General features: G+C 37.3%; 1 protein-coding gene and 1 pseudogene across 1 annotated transcript; both read right to left on the bottom strand.

Annotated features, from left to right (window-relative positions):
* Positions 1-10927: 10927 nt before the first annotated feature.
* Positions 10928-11884, bottom strand: LOC122674435 (olfactory receptor 5F1-like). Its single transcript, XM_043872785.1, has one exon. It carries the CDS (start codon positions 11882-11884, stop codon positions 10928-10930), a length of 957 nt encoding a protein of 318 aa, XP_043728720.1.
* Positions 11885-15185: 3301 nt separating this feature from the next.
* On the bottom strand, positions 15186-19152 carry LOC122702892 (annotated as a pseudogene).

The following is a 19152-nucleotide window of genomic DNA, read 5'->3' as shown; positions in this document are numbered from 1 at the left end:
GCTATCCAAAAGTCTGCAAGCAATAAATGCTGGAGAGGGTGTGGAGAAAAGGGAACTCTCTTACACTGTTGGTGGGAATGCAAACTAGTACAGTCACTATGGAGAGCAGTGTGGAGATTCCTTAAAAAACTGGAAATAGAACTGCCATATGACCCAGCAATCCCACTGCTGGGCATACACACAGAGGAAACCAGAACTGAAAGAGACATGTGCACCCCAATGTTCATCACAGCACTGTTTATAATTGCCAGGACATGGAAGCAGCCTAGATGTCCATCAGCAAATGAATGGATAAGAAAGCTGTGGTACATATACACAATGGAATATTACTCAGCCATTAAAAAGAATACATTTGAATCAGTTCTAATGAGGTGAATGAAACTGGAGCCCATTATACAGAGTGAAGTAAGCCAGAAAGAAAAACACCAATACAGTATACTCATGCATATATATGGAATTTAAAAAGATGGTAACGATAACCTTGTATGCAAGACAGCAAAAGAGACACAGATGTATTGAATAGTCTTTGGACTCTGTGGGAGAGGGTGAGGGCAGAATGATACGGGATCATGGCATTGAAACATGTAAATTATCATATGTGAAACAAATCGCCAGTCCAGGATCGATGCATGATACAGCATGCTCGGGGCTGGTGCACTGGGATGACCCAGAGGGAGGGGATGGGGAGGGAGGTGGGAGGGGGGTTCAGGATGGGGAACACATGTACACCCATGGAGGATTCAAGTCAATGTATGGCAAAACCAATACAGTGTTGTACAGTAAAATAAATAACTAAATAAATGTTTAAAGTCACTCAAATTCACCGTGTCCAGCAGCAAAACCAGACAAAATAATTCGATGATTTCAAATCAATTCACATGATAGCTACCCCCTTTTTTTTTTTTTTGTATTTTTGTTAATACATCAAATCCAGCATCCTAAAATACCACAATGTGAAAATAAAAAATAATCTTAGACTCTTTCTTTTGACTCACATTAAAGATTATGGGATTATGAGTAACAGTAAAACAGACAACAACAAAAACAAAGAATATGTTGTGTAGCCTATTTTCAGGATAAGAATTGCTCTAGGTAACGGAGGGCACTTTCTTCTGAAAAATGCTTCTCTTTCCTGATCAGTTTGGTTTCTATTAGCTTTTGATTTGTATTTTTCTGCCTTGAGCTTCTTAATTTTCAATTTTTGTATGTGTTTGTTTTCATGTTTTCTTTGCTGTTTCTCTTCTGAGCTGCGTCTCAGATAACGGAAAGGCAGTGTGATCAGTAAGGCTCCACCGCCGGGCCCAGCTCAGCAACACCCTCCCCCACCACCACCATTCTCCAGATCACTCTGCAAGAGAGGCTTAAACTTCCATCAGAAAAATAATATGTTCTTGTCATCATCATGCAAATTCCATGTGATATACCACAGAAGTTTATAGTGCAAATAAAACATCATAGCAAGTCATATGTTCACACGAAGTTTAGAATATGAAATAAATAAGGATTTGATGTAATGTGTCCTCAACCTCATTATGGTCCTTAACAATCTTAACAACTCTATTTATATTTTGCATGTTAGACCTTGAAAGGTAATTAGATAATTTTGAGGTCTTTAGCAGTAATTAAATAAGAAAAAGGGAAAAAAATGGGTAAAGAAATTTGATCATAACAGTCACAGATCTGGCAACAGACAAATGCAAATTCAGCTTTTGCATATGTTTCTACCTCCAGATATATATGTGTATATATATACACATACACATATATATATGAATATGCATGTATACTTATGAAAGTACATAGATATTGTGAATATGCAAAATGCATTATAGACATGTGAAGGTCACATAATATCTATTTAAAATACCTATGTCTGAATAATTATCAGAAAGAAAGTGCAAAATGCAGCATCTCACTCACAGTCATAAAAATGAGAGTCTGATTTCTTGTGGTTACAGCCTGCATATTTCAAGTTCAGGAAATTTATCTCATTAATGAATTTGACTGAAAGGAAGTTTTTTATTCTTTTTTTCATTCCTTAATTATAAAGAATACACTACTATAAAATAAGCTGGTTAAAATACTTGCTGCTTACCTTTTTTTTTTTAATGTTGTGAAGAAGTCACTATGCTTTTCTATTTTATAATGAATATTGCCCTATATAATATACGTGTCTGGTTTGAATTATTCAAGTAACTAATTCAATCCTTACTATTTTCCCCTGAAGCTCATACTTTAAATCAATCAGTGCATTTAAATAGAAATGGTCTGTTTTTACCGTGGAGACATCTCTTCATGACAAACTCCATTTTTAAACTCAATAAACTGTTTATTGAGACAACTTAAGAAATAAACGCAGCCTCCTCCAAGTCAATTAGTGCTGCAACAGTTTCTCTCTCTAGGGAATATGGTCTGGGGAGCACTAGCTACCTACCCACGCCCCTTTATGTGTCTCCAAGTACTCTACGTCTTTGGAGAGTAGGGAAATTGTCCTCCTAGGAAAAGCTGTTTAAGATATTCACAGTCATAACTTGGGCAGTATCTATTTGTGCAATCAGTGCATACAAAATTTAAAAGTATTAAAATACCATTCTTTAACCACACAGAATGGAATTTGGTAATTATCTAGAATTCACCCATCATCTAGACTGTTAGGAGTTAAGGTCCTCTCTTCACACCATGTATAGAATTTATCTTTAGTTGAAAGTTACATCCATATGAGAGATTGTAGTGTTACTTTTTTGCACTATGCATCTTTGCTAAACTATGTAAAATAATTCATGCATTCAGCCTTTATTTATTGAAGCATTCAGTAAAACCTAATCATCTCAGTTAGATTAACTGTAACTCAATGATGGACCATAGCCTTGTTTAACTCAATGAAGCTATGAGCTATGCATTGTACGGCCATCCAAGATGGACAGGTCATGGTGGAGAGTTCTGACAAAATGTGGTCCACTGGAGAAGGGAATGGCAAACCACTGTAGTATTCTTGTCTGGAGAACCCAATGAACAGTAAGAAAAGGCAAAAAGAGGACACTGAAAGATGAACTCCCCAGAATGGTAGGTGCTCCATATGTTACTGGAGATCAGTGGAGAAATGACTCCAGAAAGAATGAAGAGACGGAGCCAGAGCAAACACAACACCCAGCTGTGGGTGTGACTGGTGATAGAAGCAAGGTCCAATGCTGTAAAGAGCCATATGGCATAGGAACCTGGAATGTTAAGTCCATGAATCAAGGCAAATTGGAGGTGGTCAAACAGGAGATGACATTAGGAATCAGCGAAATAAAATAGATTGAATGGGTGAATTTAACTCAGATGACCATTGTATCTACTACTGTGAGCAAGAATCCCTTAGAAGATGGAGTAGCCAATATAGTCAACAAAAGAGTCTGAAATGCAGTACTTGGATGCAGTCTCAAAAACGACAGAAAGATCTCTGTTCGTTTCCAAGCAAACCATTCAATATCACAGTAATCCAAGTCTATGCCCCGACCAGTAATTCTGAAGAAGCTTTAGTTGAACAGTTCTATGAAGATCTACAAGATCTTCTAGAACTAATACCAAAAAAGATACCCTTTTCATTATAAGGGACTGGAATGCAAAAGTAGGAAGTCAAGAAACACCTGGAGTAACAGGCAAATTTGGCCTTGGAGTACAGAATGAAGCAGGGCAAAGGCTAATACAGTTTTGTCAAGAGAATGCACTGGTCATAGCAAGCATCCTCTTCCAACAATACAAGAGAATGGACATCACCAGATGGTCAACACCAAAATCAGATTGATTTTATTCTTTGCTGCCAAAGATGGAGAAGCTCTATACAGTCAGTAAAAGCAAGACCAGGAGCTGACTGTGACTCGGATCATGAACTCCTTATTGCCAAATTCATACTTAAATTGAAGATAGTGGGGAAAACCACTAGACCATGCAGGTATGACCTAAATCAAATCCATTATGATTATACAGTGGAAGTGAGAAATAGACTTAAGGGACTAGATCTGGTAGACAGAGTATCTGATGAACTATGGACAGAGGCTCATGACATTGTACAGGAGACAGGGATCAAGATCAACCCCAGGAGAAAAAAATGCAAAAATGCAAAATGGCTGTCGGAGGAGGCCTTACAAATAGCTGTGAAAAGAAGAGAAGCGAAAAGCAAGAGAGAAAAGGAAAGATATACCCATTTGAATGCAAAGTTGCAAAGAATAGCAAGGAGAGATAAGAAAGCCTTCCTCAGAGATCAATGCAAAGAAATACAGGAAAACAATAGAATGGGAAAGACGAGAGATCTATTCTAGAAAATTAGAGATATCAAGGGAACATTTCATGCAAAGATGGGCTCAATAAAGGACAGAAATGGTATGGACCTAACAGAAGCAGAGGATATTAAGAGGTGGCAAGAATACACAGAAGAACTGTACAAAAAAATCTTCATGGCCCAGATAATCACAATGGTGTGATCACTCACCTAGAGCCAGACATCCTGGAATGTGAAGTCAAGTGGGCCTTAGGAAGTATCACTACAAACAAAGCTAGTGGAGGTGATGGAATTCCAGTTGAGATCTTTCAAATCCTGAAAGATGGTGCTGTGAAAGTGCTGCACACATTATGTCAGCAAATTTGGAAAACTCAGCAGTGGCCACAGGACTGGAAAAGGTCAGTTTTCATTCCAATCCCAAAGAAAGGTAATGCCAAAGAACGCTCAAACTACCGTACAATTGCACACATTTCACACGCTAGTAAAGTAGTGCTCAAAATTCTCTAAGCAAGGATTTAACAATACGTGATCCATGAACTTCCAGTTGTTCAAGCTGGATTTAGGAAAGGCAGAGGAACCAGAGATCAAATTGACAACATCTGCTGGATCATCAAAAAGGCAAGAGAGTTACAGAAAAACATCTATTTCTGCTTTATTGACTATGCCAAAGCCTTTGACTGTATGGATCACAATAAATTCTGGAAAATTCTGATAGAGATGTGAATACCAGACCATCTGAACTGCCTCTTGAGAAACCTCTATGCAGGTTAGGAAGCAACAGTTAGAACTGGATATGGAACAACAGACTGGTTCCAAAATGGAAAAGGAGTACATCAAGGCTGTATATAATCACCCTGCTTATTTAACTTATATGCAGAGTACATCATGAGAAATGCTGGGCTGGATGAAGCACAAGCTGGAATCAAGATTGCCGGGAGAAATATCAATAACCTCAGATATGCAGATGACACCACCCTTATGGCAGAAAGTGAAGAAGAACTCAAGAGCCTCTTGATGAAGGTGAAAGAGGAGAGTGAAAAATTTGGCTTAAAGCTCAACATTCAGAAAACTAAGATCATGGCATCCGGTCCCATCACTTCATGACAAATAGACGGCAAAATAGTAGAAACAGTTGCTGACTTTATTTTTCTGGGCTCGAAAATCACTGCAGATGGTGATTGCAGCCATGAAATTAAAAGACACTTACTGCTTGGAAGGAAAGTTATGACCAACCTAGATAGCATATTAAAAAGCAGAGACATTACTTTGTCAACAAAGGTCCATCTAGTCAAGGCTACGGTTTTTCCAGTGGTCATGTATGGATGTGAGAGTTGGACTATAAAGAAAACTGAGCGTTGAAGAACTGATGCTTTTGAACTGTGGTGTTGGAGAAGACTCTCTGAGAGTCCCTTGGACTGCAAGGAGATCCAAGCAGTCCATCCTAAAGGAAATCAGTCCTGGGTGTTCTTTGGAAGCACTAATGTTGAGGCTGAAGCTCCATTATTTTGGCCACCTGATGGGAAGAGCTGACTCATTTGAAAAGACCCTGATGCTTGGAAAGATTGAGGGCAGGAGGAGAAGGGGACTACAGAGGATGAGATGGCAGGATGGCATCACCGACTTAATGGGCAGGAGTTTGGGTAAACTACGGGAGTTGGTGATGGACAGGGAGGCCTGGCATGCTGCAGTCCATGGGGTCTCAAGGAGTCAGACATGACTAAGTGACTGAACTGAACTGAATCACATGTAACGTGTACTGTTCCATTGTTAGTAGTGAGGAAAATATCTGAGAGATGTTATGGCAGAGCAACACAATATACTTTAGTGCACATAGTAGTGGAAGCAGACAGACCACTTAAGATGTGGTTGCAATAATCCATGTGGGAAACTAGGGTTGATATGGTACGTGTATTGTGAGAAATGGTCACAATATCTATGTACAGTTTCTTTCCATACTTGTTCCTCTGTTTTCATTCTCAATTTTATCATACCTAAAATCAACCACAAGAGAAAATATGATCTATTTATATTTCTTCATCTATTTAACCTACACTAGTCAGTCATCAAATTATGCTTACTGTTTCTTCTAAATATTAATTAATTTCACTCATTTCCTCCTATTTTTATGGGAATTTAAAAAATTTATATTTTTGTATACTTTTTATATTGAAATATGCTTTATACAATGTTATTTTTGATATTTCTTCACTTTCATCAATCTTTTTTTTTTCAAAGACAGTATTTTTTCTATGAGGTAGATAAAATCATGTCATTTTTCTCCTTGATTCCCTTCACTATCTCTTCTTGGTACACCATGAAAGAGACTGAAACACCACTAACAATTGCAGTTCTCCTTCATTTATCTTTTTCCATAGAAGCCCAAATGTTTTTCCTCTTGCTTGACTCAGTTCTTGGCAATGAAATAGGAAAGAACACATTCAGAATGATCCCAGAAACTATGGAACTGACCAGTATCAAAGCCACCTGACCCTGAAGGATTGTTAACAGTGGAGTTGTACACTGGGGAAGACACGAGTCTGAGAAAACTCCGGGAGATAGTGAAGGACAGGGAAGCGTCGTGTGCTGCAGGCCATGGGGTCACAAAGACTTGGACCCGAGTGAGCGACTGAACAACAGCATCACAGTGAGCCTCACCCTAAACCTGGGATGTTGTCTTGGAATCCCTTCTTTAGAGCCCTCAGGTCTTAGAATTGTAGGAGTTTCCTATCTTTGTCATAGTTTAACCAATTAGTGTAGAGGCATTGTTTTTGTTCTCCTCTCCCCCTGCATAAGTTATCCAAGAACATCCTTCACCCTTACCCCCTCATTCCACATGGTCATTATATACCACATAACTGCACTCACCTGGCTCAAAGTCACTGATTCCACAGTGCCTGTTATACCAAACAGTTCAACTAAACTATTTCCTGCAACTATTTGAAAAAGAACCTGGAGAAAATCTTTCTGTCTTTGCCTCTGTAGTTGTAATTTTTTACATTTGGGAATTTTATTCCATTTCCCCCTCCATACTGAATGGACATAACTTGAGCTCTGATATCAGGGACATGAAGTAGAATCATGCATATGTGTAACAGATCTATGTATTTTAATCTCTCTTGTTTTCCCTTACCAGTGAGTTAGTGATTGACACACACAACACAACCATAGTTAATAAATTATATTTAAAAATTTTATTTTTTACAATGCAAGGTTTAAGTGGTGAGACAATGTCAGGAGATTGAATGTTTTGAACCCAATTTATTAGCTCAGAATTTTTGCTATGCTCATCAGATTGATCTCTTGTTTGCAAAACTTTGAAATCCCATGGCCAATAATTACTACCTTTTTTTTTTAGTAACACATCTAAGGAGAATAATATTTGTTCTATAACTAAAATCTCCCAGGGACTATTTTGAGACTTAAGGGCGGTGGCTGGGTACATGCAATGTTTCCATTTTAGGACTAATATTACAACATTTAAAGAGAATTTGAGCATTTTCCCGCCAAAGATATAAGTTGTATCCCACATTAGCAAAAAATGACCAAATTTCTGTTTTCTGGTGCCACAGTTCTATTTATCATATATTCCATATAGTTTTAATAAAATTATTTGCCTTAACATTGTTCCTATAAAGTTATATATATGTCCAATAAAGCTATATCTTTGCAATAAAACTACATATTTTCATTATCATTATGTGTACATTAATCTCTAGATTGAATATTCTCACATCAATTCAATTAATTCACATTAGAATATTTTTTGTACACCTAACTATTTACATTTTACCTTTTTGACATCATATGTTTTCATCTCTGTCCATTGAAATGTGATTATGAATTAATACACTGTGTTTAATTTAACTTGAGCAGTATGAAGTGAAATAAGATTATTTCTTCACTTAATCTCAGTACTAACCTTTACCTAATTATTGCTTATGAAATGTATAATTTTCAGCTTTCAATAGACCCATGAAAATTCTGTTATGAAATTTCTGTTTAACAAACTAAATTAAAAAAATCATCATTATATATTAATATCAAACACTTTCTGCACATTTTTTTTTGCCTAAATTCAGGGCTCTGTTTCTTAGTAATATCCCTCTTTTTAGTTATTTATTTGGATCCATGTGGTTACTGAATATGGATTATGTCATTTCTTCCAACTTGTTTACTTACTTTTTTCCATCTTTTCCAAACTGTGACATTCGCAGGTATTATAAGCCTGATTTATCTGACCTAAACACTAATTAATGTAGACCAAAACAAAGCCAAAGGTGTAGGTTTCAAACTTCACTACTTTCAGTGAATAAATTACTCATAAACAGTTGAATAAGGCAAAACATGTATTGATAACTGTATATTTGGAAAAGGTGGTAACATTCAACATTCAAATGAGATAAAGAACTTGGAAAATTAGACAAACAGGAAGTAGTGTAGAGTATAGCAAACAGGCTCAAACAGGCATAAAGGCAGTGCTGGCGGTTTAGTCACTAAGCCGTGCCCGACTCTTGTGACCCCAAGGACTGTAGCCCCTCAGGCTCCTCTGTCCATGGGGTTCTCCAGGCAAGAACACTGGAGTGGGTTGCCTTTCCCTTCTCCAGCGGATCTGCCAGACCCAGGGACTGAACCCAGGTCTCCTGCATTGCAGGCAGATTCTTTACCAACTGAGCTATCAGGGAAGCCTTAATAAGAAAGAACATACAATAATTTTAAAAACATGTTTTACAAAGTTTGCAGGTTAAAAATTAGTCTAAATGTATATAAGGAGCTGCTGCTGCTGCTAAGTCACTTTAGTCATGTCTGACTCTCTGTGATCCCATAGACAGCAGCCCACCAGGCTCCCGTCCCTGGGATTCTCCAGGCAAGATCACTGGAGTGGGGTGCCATTTCCTTCTCCAATGCATGCATTCATGCTAAGTCGCTTCAGTCGTGTCTGACTCTGTGCGACCCTGTGGACAGCATCCCAGCAGGCTCCTCTGTCCATGGAATTCTCTAGGCAAGAATACTGGAGTGGGTTGCCATTTCCTTCTCCAGATATAAGGAGCACATTCATTAATTTAAAAAAAAAAAAAAAACAACAACCTCCCAAAGTTTTAAATATTTGCAAGCTTAATTAAATGAGATTAATTAAATGTAGAAGGCTGAGTTAGAGAACAGTGACATGGTCTAAATGCAATATGTCAAAACACCCAAATCTCAGAATAACTATATTTCATCCTGAACACAATGTTTCTATTCCTAAGTTTTACTAGAAAGTAAAACATTTAGTGGAAGGAGAAGAATATTAGTATTTATCAGTGAACTATCTTGATCCCAGAAATACCTACGACAGAGAAAGTAGAAAGAGACCAACCAAAGAGCAGCTGGCTGGTGCAGCGGAAGGCAGGTGAGTCAGTTAGTGGAGGAGGGAATCTTTGCTGAGATCAGCCTGATGAGCTTGTTGCAGGGCTTCCAGGAACAAGGAGAAAATATGGACCGAGAGCACAGCCCAGGGGTTCAGAGACAAGACGAATTACTCTGTGGATGTTCTTCAGACCACAGAGGGCCATGGGCGCTTGACCTGAATGGCCTTTTGTGACAGATCATGATCTGATCTGCCTCATCCCAGACGACTTGAGCATCACAGCCTCTATCAGACACAACTTTGGCAGAAAGAGCAAAGGAAGGCCATGGAGAATTTTCCTTCAAAAATTATATGTGAATTGATCTTTTGGGCAAACCCTGAACCCCACTAACTTTACTCTAGAGTTCTAATAAGCCAATTCCCATTCCACCTTCATATTATTGCTTAGCTTTAGTGTTATGATTAATTTTGATTACTTATTGTTAATTGATAGATTTCCATAATATGTATGTTACATCCATTCAATGTCAATGTCTATCAGTAGAACTAATTAAATTCTGGAGTAGCTAAATGTGTGTGAGGTAGCTTTGAGTGTATAAATCACGTGGAAGAAAGAAAGTGAGAAAAGAATAGGAAATTTTTGAGAAGGAAAGAGGGCAATAGAAGAAAAACTATTGTAAGTGGTGCACTCTAATCAGAGAACAGTTTTCTAAATTGCATTCTTTTATACAAATTCACAACTTCTTTATAATGAATATGTTTGTAGAAATAACAGAAATAAAAGTTGATGTGTTTACTATTAAAATTATATTCCTGAATTTTGATTTAAGCATATCCCCAGGAAATTATTTCATGAAATAAAATGGGAATCTATTCAAAACTAGAAATATGTCATATGTGCTATATAAGAATCTATCACAAAACATAAATGGTGAAAACGTATGCATCGGAAAAAATAAACTGAAAATTCTAAGCTCTTTACTTGGCTAGTTTCATGTGATACTGTCATTTTTGTCTTTAAATACTTAATAACTTCACTTCTCTAACCAAGATTACTTTATGAATAAGCACAGATTTTGATAATGCAATGGAAATATAAAATAATCAGGTGAAAGTTTATAATTTTGTAACAGTCTGATACACATTTTATATCAGTTAGTTTATACCCAATTGGATACAAGTATGTGAGTAATAATAAAACACTATTAATTAGTGTTTAGAAATCAGAAAATTTCTAAATTAGAAAATATTCTAATGAAAAACAGTAAACTTGATCCACACTTTAAAACATCAAAACATGCTCTGTGTAGTCAAGAAAATTAAGGCAACAATCCTAGAAATAGAGGGACTATTTTCCTAGTAATCACATTCCATAAAGCCTTCTTTACTTCCTTATTCCGGAGGCTGTAGATCAGAGGATTCAACATGGGGATCACCACTGTGTAGAACACAGAAGCCACTTTGTCCTGATTCAAAGAGTAGCTGGAAGTAGGTCTCAGATAAGTGTAGATGGAGGTGGAATAGAACAGGATGACGGCTGTCAGGTGAGACGCACACGTGGAGAACGCCTTGCGCCTCCCCGCCCCTGCATGCACACGGAAGATGGAGAAGAGAATGTAGGAGTAGGAGGTGAGAATCACCAGCAGAGCCCCAACCATGTTCACACCAGCGAATGTGGAAAAGATGCTTTCTTGCAGGTGTGTGTCAGAACAGGAGAGCTTAAAAAGTGGGGGGCTGTCACAGAAGAAGTGATGGATGACATTGGAACTGCAGAATGGCAAGCTGCTTACATAACTGGTGTTTACCATGGAGTTCACCAGGCCCGCTGTAAAAGCCCCTGTGGCCATTTTCAGGCAGACCATCCTGGACATGATCAAGGGGTAAAGGAGAGGGTTGCATATGGCCACATAGCGGTCATAGGCCATTAACCCAAAAAGGATGCATTCAGTTGTGGCCAAGGCTATAAAGAAGTACATCTGCAAAAAGCAGCCAGCAAAGGAGATGGACTTCTTCTCTGATAATAGATCTACCAGCATCTTTGGGGTGATGGTGGATGAATAACAAACATCCACAAAGGACAGGTTAGCCAGGAAGAAATACATGGGTGTGTGAAGTCGGAAATCCATTCTGATTAAGAGGATCATCCCAACATTCCCCACAAATGTAAGCATATAAATCATAGAAAAAAGGCAAAAGAGGATAACCTGTAGCTCCAATGTGTCTGTTAATCCCAACAGAATGAACTCCGTCAGTGAAGTATAATTTTTTCTGGCCATTTATTACAGATATATCATGCTTCAACTTGCATTAGATGGAAACATTTCACTGTTCAATGTTTACATGAAGTAATAGGAATGTTAATGAAGTTAGTGACATATGCGGGGGTGGGGGGGGCGAAAGGCTTTGGATAAAAGAGTATAGTAAATAGAGCAACTGAAATAATGTAGAAATTTGTGAAAAAATGAATAAATGTTGAAGTTTCAAATGTAGGTTGAGGCATCCACAAATCCTTGGTCTAAGTCCATATATTTCTCTTCAGTTTTGTGCAAATGCAACATTCATGTTCCATTCTTTCTCCTATTGCCCATATCCAAAATATAAGTTTCAGAGCTAACCTTGCTGAAGTCTTTCCCATTTTCTGGGGAGGTATTTGTTTAACTCAAATGCATTTTTTTCTCACAAAGACGACTCTATATTCCCTCATCTTCAAAATTTATGACTTGCCATCCGGACATCACTTTTATGTTCTCCAAGCAGCAAACATAGCCTGTTTCAAATCATCAGTATTTTGACATCCATTATATTCTTGAGAATGATTATGTAGCGTTTTAAAAGTTAACCACACAACTGTTCTCATTTACAAAACACATTATCAAATCAGTGCCCTATAGTAGCAGTCACTCTACCTGTTCTCAGCAGGGAACAATAGAGACAGCAGCATGTACCCAGTAACATCCTTCCCAGTACTAATTCATCTGGTCTGTTATTTTCTTTCTTATCAGAATCTTCCCTAATAACTCAGTTGAGGCACAAAAATTATAAAGAGACATTTTTCATGTTTGAAGTGAAATGAAATCAGAGACAGTATGGATTCTTTCTGTGTAAAAATTTGAGACACATCTTGAGTATATACACAACCTGGATTTTTTTTTTTTTTCCTGAAAGAGGGTTGGGTAACAATGGGGACTAGACTATAGCTTTTAATTATGAGTCAATACTCTAATGGCAGAAACTCCATTCTCAAAAGTAATTAAAATATGATCACATACAGGTAGATGGAATCACACACTGTGTGGAGTTTCATCATAACTTGATTATATATCTCTGTGTTACTTTAAAGTTGCTTTCCAAAGATAAAACATTTTTTAATTGGCTATTTACTTGCCTGTTTTTTGATAATTTTAGCTTATTCCAAAAGGGTACATAACCCACTACAAAATTATAATTCCCGCCCCTGTATGCATATGTGTGAGTGTGTGTCTGTGTGTAAATGTGTGTGTATGTAACTCACCACATTTCTGGGTAAGTTTAACCTGAAATCCACCACTGTTTGAGTGAAATAAATTGGAGAAGATGCTGGCTACTAAGCTCATGAATAGTCTTCCGACCAATGTGAATTATGTGGGCCGCAAAGGGACCTAGATGTCTGAGCTGGATGACAGCTTTATGACAGGTCATGAGGTCAGCTTCACCGGGCCAGTTGAATTGAACATCACAGCTTCTATCAGGTGCCACTTCAGCAGCAAGCTCAAGGCAAGGGCCATGGGAGTTTCTCTCCAAAAACTATATAATAAAGTTACCATCTTAACAAGAGCTGACCCCCTCTCAATTTCCTCCTGAGTTCTATTAAGTCACTCCCATTCCACTTTCATATTAAGGCTTGCTTTTAACATTCAGATTAATTTTAAAGGATTTTGTTGGTAATTGACAGAAGATTACCATAAGCAGGAAATCCATGAGTCTATTATACAGAATATGTCAGTTTCACCCATTAAACACTGATATACCTGTTTTGGAACTATGCCCTAATTAAATATAACTGAGTGTGTGTTCATGTGGTTTTGTGTATATGTATCACTCTGGAAGAGAGAGTCATAGAAGAATAGGAAATGTTGGAGAAGAAAAGAAAAGAATAGAAAAAAACTGGTCTAATTGTGCTTTTTAACCAAACAGCTGTTTTCTATATAGAACACTGCACACAATTCATATTTATATATTAGTGAATATGTATGCATTTGTGGAAACAAAGGAAATAAAAGCTGAAGAGTTTACTATTACATTTAAAATAACATTCTTGAATTTTATTTAAGAATATCCCCAGGAAATGATTCAGAAAAATAAAATGGAAATATATTATGAATTTAAAATATTTTGCCACCAGTAATATATATCGCTTACAAATCATAAATGGTGAAAACAAAACATCAAAAAAGGGAAAATTCATTAAATGGTTCATTTCATGTGACTTTGTTATTTTTGTCTCTATATACTTAGTCCTTTATTTCCCTAATCTAAATTTCTTTATAATCTCTGTTTTAGGGGTCTAGTGAAATATACAATGATTAGAAGAAAGTTCTATGCTCTTACCTAATGGGGATAAATTATATTCATCAAATAAATGCTGTATAACATTAACTTATATGCAGAGTATTTAATGAGAAATGCTGGACTGGATGAAGCACAAGCTGGAATCAAGATTGCAGGGAGAAATATCAGCAATCTCAGATATGCAGATGACACCACCCTTATGGCAGAACGTGAAGAACTAAAGAGCCTCTTGAGGAAAGTGAAAGAGGGAGTGAAAAAGTTGGCTTAAAACTCAACATTCAGAAAACTAAGATCATGGCATCTGGTCCCATCACTCCATGGCAAATAAATGGGGAAACAGTAACAAACTATTTTGGGGGGCTCCAAAATCACTGCAGATGCTGACTGTAGCCATAAAATTAAAAGATGCTTACTCCTTGGAAGAAAAGTTATGAGCAACCTAGACAGCCTTATTAAAAAGCAGAGACGTTACATTTCCAACAAAGGACCGTCTAGTCAAAGCTATGGTTTTTCCAGTAGTCATATATGGATGTGAGAGTTGAACTATAAAGAAAGCTAAATGCAAAGAATTGATGCTTTTGAACTGTGGTGTTGGAGAAAAGTTTTAAAACTCCCTTGGGCTGCAAGAAGATCCAACCAGTCCATCCTAAAGGAAATCAGTCCTGAATATCCATCGGAAGGAATGATGCTGAAGCAGAAACTCCAATCCTTTGGCCTCCTGATGTGAAGAACTGACTCATTTCAAAAGACCCTGATGCTGGGAAAGATTGAATGTGGGAGGAGAAGGTGATGACAGAAGATGAGATGGTTGGATGGCATCACTGACTCAATTGACATGAGTTTGAGTTTACTCTGGGAGTTGTTGATGAACAGGGAAGCCTGGCATGCTGCAGTCCATAGGGTCACAAAGAGTCGGTCACGACTGAGCAACTGAACTGAACTGAACTGAACTATTAACAGAACATGGTTACATAGACAATGCTCTAATGAAAATAAGTTTGACCAATATTTCAAATTTCAAGACATAGTCTATTTAGTCCTGAAAATGAACCACTCACAAAATAAAGGAACCCTTTTCCTAGTAATTACATTTCATAAACCCTTTTTTACATCCTTATTTCTGAGGCTGTAGATCAGAGGATTCAACATGGGGATCACCACCATGTAAAAGACAGAAGCCAATTAATCCTGAGTCAGGGAGTAGTTGGAAGTAGGTCTCAGATAAGTGTAGATGGTGGTGGAATAAATCAGAATGATATCAGTCAGGTGAGAGGCACATGTGAAGAATTCTTTGCACTTTCCCTCCCCTGAATGTATACAAAAGGTGGAGAAGAGAATGTAGGAGTAGGAAGTGAGGATCGCCAGTGGACTTCTGACTGTATTCACAACAGCTCCTATACACGAGATGATTTCATACAGATATGTGACTGAACATGAGACCTTAATAATTGAAGGGAAGTCATAGAAGTGATGGATAACGTTATAACTGCAGAATTCGAAGCTGCTTCTTCAACTAATTTGAAACATAGAGTTCAGCAGTCCTACAGTGAAAGCCCCTGCGGCCATTTTCAGGCAGGCTGTCCTGGACATGATCACGGAGTAAAGGAGAGGGTTGCATATGGCCACACAGTGGTCATAGGCCATTAACCCAAAAAGGATGCATTCAGTTGTGGCCAAGGCTATAAAGAAGTACATCTGCAGAAAGCAGCCAGCAAAGGAGATGGTCTTCTTCTCTGGTCATAAATCTACCAGTATCTTTGTAGTCATGATGGATGAATAACAAACACCCACAAAGGGACAGCTTAGCCAGGAAAAAGTACATGGGTGTGTGAAGTCAGTAATCAGTCCTGATTAAGAGGATCATCCCAACATTCCCAACTGTAAGTGTGTAAATCACAGAAAAGAGCAAAAAGCGGATAACCTGCTGCTCCAGTGTGTCTGCCAATCCTGAAAAGATGAAATCAGTCAGTGAAATATAATTGTTTTTCTGGCCATTTATTATAAATAAATTAGTGTGTGTGCTTTCCGTCGCTAAGTTGTGTCCGACTCTTTGTGACCCCATCTGCACTGTAGCACTCCAGGCTTCCCTGTCCTTCACAGTCTCCAGGAGTTTGCTTAAATTCATGTCTATTGAGTCAGTGATACTATCTAACCATCTCATCCTCCACCACCCTCTGCCTTTTGCCTTTAATCTTTCCCAGCATCAGGTTGTTGTTGGTTTTTTTTTTTTTTTTCTCTTTTCCCAGTGAATTGACTTTTTGCATCAGGTGGCCAAAGTATTGCAGCTTCAGCATCAATCCACCTAGTGAATATTCAGGGTTGATTTCCTTTGGAATTGACTGGTTTGATCTCCTTGGAATTACCTAGTTCGATCTCCTTGCAGTCTAAAGGACTCTCAAGAGTCTTCTCCAGCACCACTCAGTCGTGTCTGACTCTTTTGACCCCATGAATTGCAGCACTCCAGGTCTTCCTGTCCATCACCAACTCCCAGAGTTTACTCAAACTCATGTCTATCGAGTTGGTGATGCCAGCCAACCATCTCATCCTCTGTTGTCCCCTTCTCTTCCTGCCCCCAGTCCTTCCCAGAATTATTGTCTTTTCCAATGAGCCAACTCTTCGCTTGAGGTGGCCAAAGTATTGGAGTTTCAGCTTCAACATCAGTCCTTCCGATGAACACCCAGGACTGATCTCCTTTAGGATGGACTGGTTGGATCTCCTTGTAGTCCAAGGGACTCTCAAGAGTCTTCTCCAACACCACAGTTCAAAAGCATCAATTCTACAGTGGTCAGCCTTCTTTATGGTCCAGCTCTCACATCCCCATACATGATTACTGGAGAAACCATAGCTTTGACTATACAGATCTTTGTCAGCTAAACGATGTCTTTGCTCTGATACACTGTTTAGGTTTATCATAACTTTCCTGCCAATGAGTAACATCTTTTAATTTCAACTTAAACTTACATTAGGTGTAAATATTTCCCTTTAAAAAGTTTGTTGACATAGTAGAAATAGTAATAAATAATATTAATAAATTATTGATAAAAATTAACAAAGTACGTCAAACATGAATAAAAACTAAGGACAACAGAGCATACCAAATAAAGTAACCAAAGCAAGAGGAAAATTAGTGTACAAATGAGTAAGCATTGAAATTTATTAAGCAATTCACTGTGTTGTATCTCGGTTGTATGACTCTTAAATAATTAATTTAAATCTACGTTTCACTTCTGTTTTTTGCAAATGCAACATCTATGTTCTATTCTTTCTCTCTTAGCCCACATCCAAAGTACAAAACCATCTTTGCTGAAATGTTACCAGGTATTTGAATTAACTCAAATGGATTTTTTTTTTTCTCATAGAGACAGCTCTCTAAATTCTTCAACCCCAAATTCATGTATCACCACTCTGAAATCACTTCTGTATTCTCCAAATAGCAAAAATAATCCATTTTAAATAACCACTATTTTGACATCTTTCATGTTCTTAAGAATATTTCTGTAGTGTTTTAAAGTAAATCAAACAACTGTTCTCATCATACAGCTCACTACAGAATTAATGCCATATACCTGTCCACAGCAGTAAGTGACCGAGACAGCACCACATACTTAATAGCATCTGTCTCAGTACTAACTTGTCTAGTCTACTGTTTCCTGTTGTATTATAATCCCCAATAACTCAGCTGAGGCACAAAAATAGGAAAATTGTCATTTAAAATTAAATTATCATTTAATTTAGAGAAAATTTGAATTATATCTTTGTAAAAATTTGAGACACCTTTTGAATATAAGTTCATTGCTGCCCTTTTATACTTTTTTTTTCTTAAAGAGGGTGGGGTAACCATGGGGATTAGATTATAGGATTTAATTATGGAATCAACCTCCTAAAGGCAGAAACTCCATTATCAAAAGTAATCACATATGATCACATGCAGGCAGATGCAATGAAACACCATATGGACCTTGACTCATGACGTAGTTACTGTTCTCTTTGCTACTTTAGTGTTTCTTGCCAAAGTTTAAAAACTGTTAACTTTGATTGGTTATTTAATATACCTTTTCTCTGTAGTCTTAGCTTATTCCAAAATGGTACACATCCCCAGTCAACTTATTATAGTTTCCTTAGTGCAAGGAATTTATCCCATTCCTATATTAATCCAGCTCATTTCTTGAGTGAAATAAATGAGAAGGGAACACTAACTACATCCACTGTTTGAAGAAATACTCCACCTGAGCAAGTAAGGCAATAAAGTGAAAACACACACTTTTCTATGGTTTCAGAATTGCATTTTTTTTCCTTTTTTAAAATTTATTGATTTTTTTTTAATTGAAGGATAATTGCTTTACAGAATTGTGTTGGTTTCTGCCAGATGTCAACATCAATCAGCCACAGGTAAACCTGGATGCTTATATTATCATATGTAAAATAGATAGCCAATGGGAATTACTATACGCCTCAGAGCACATATGCGTTTGTCTTTTTTTGAAATTGTGATTCTTAACTTACATGGAGATTAACTACAGATTTTCCATATCAAATACACAAGTCACAAGGTGAAATAAACTACATTGGGCATCCATATGAAAGGAGGGAATATTTACATAAATAAATAAGTTATAGGAACATTTTCTTTGGTCACTTTCAAGGCAATAAAAATAAAATAAAAAATAAATGAATGGGACCGAATGGAACTTAAAAGCTTTTGCACAGGAAAGGAAAGTATAAACAAGATGTAAAGACAACCTTTCAACTGGGTCAAAATTTTTGCAAACAATGCAACTAACAAGCACTTGATTTCCAAAATATACAAACAGCTCAATAACACCACCACCAACAAACAGCCAATCCAAAAATGGACAGATGGCCTAAATAGACATTTCTATAAGGAAGACATATAGATGGCTAACAGGCACATGAAAACTTCTCAACTTTCTTAATTATTAGAGAAATGCAAATCAAAACTACAATGAAGTGGCACCTCACATATCAGAACAGCCAT

Source organism: Cervus elaphus, chromosome 1, assembly GCF_910594005.1.
Source record: "Cervus elaphus chromosome 1, mCerEla1.1, whole genome shotgun sequence".
Classification (NCBI taxonomy): domain Eukaryota; kingdom Metazoa; phylum Chordata; class Mammalia; order Artiodactyla; family Cervidae; genus Cervus; species Cervus elaphus.
Note: the sequence above shows the minus strand (reverse complement) of the source record. Positions and strands in the feature narration are given on the sequence as shown.

Bases quoted from the DNA above. Each gene is read 5' to 3' on its own strand.
- LOC122674435 (XM_043872785.1), bottom strand. From the start codon at position 11,884: ATGGCCAGAAAAAATTATACTTCACTGACGGAGTTCATTCTGTTGGGA.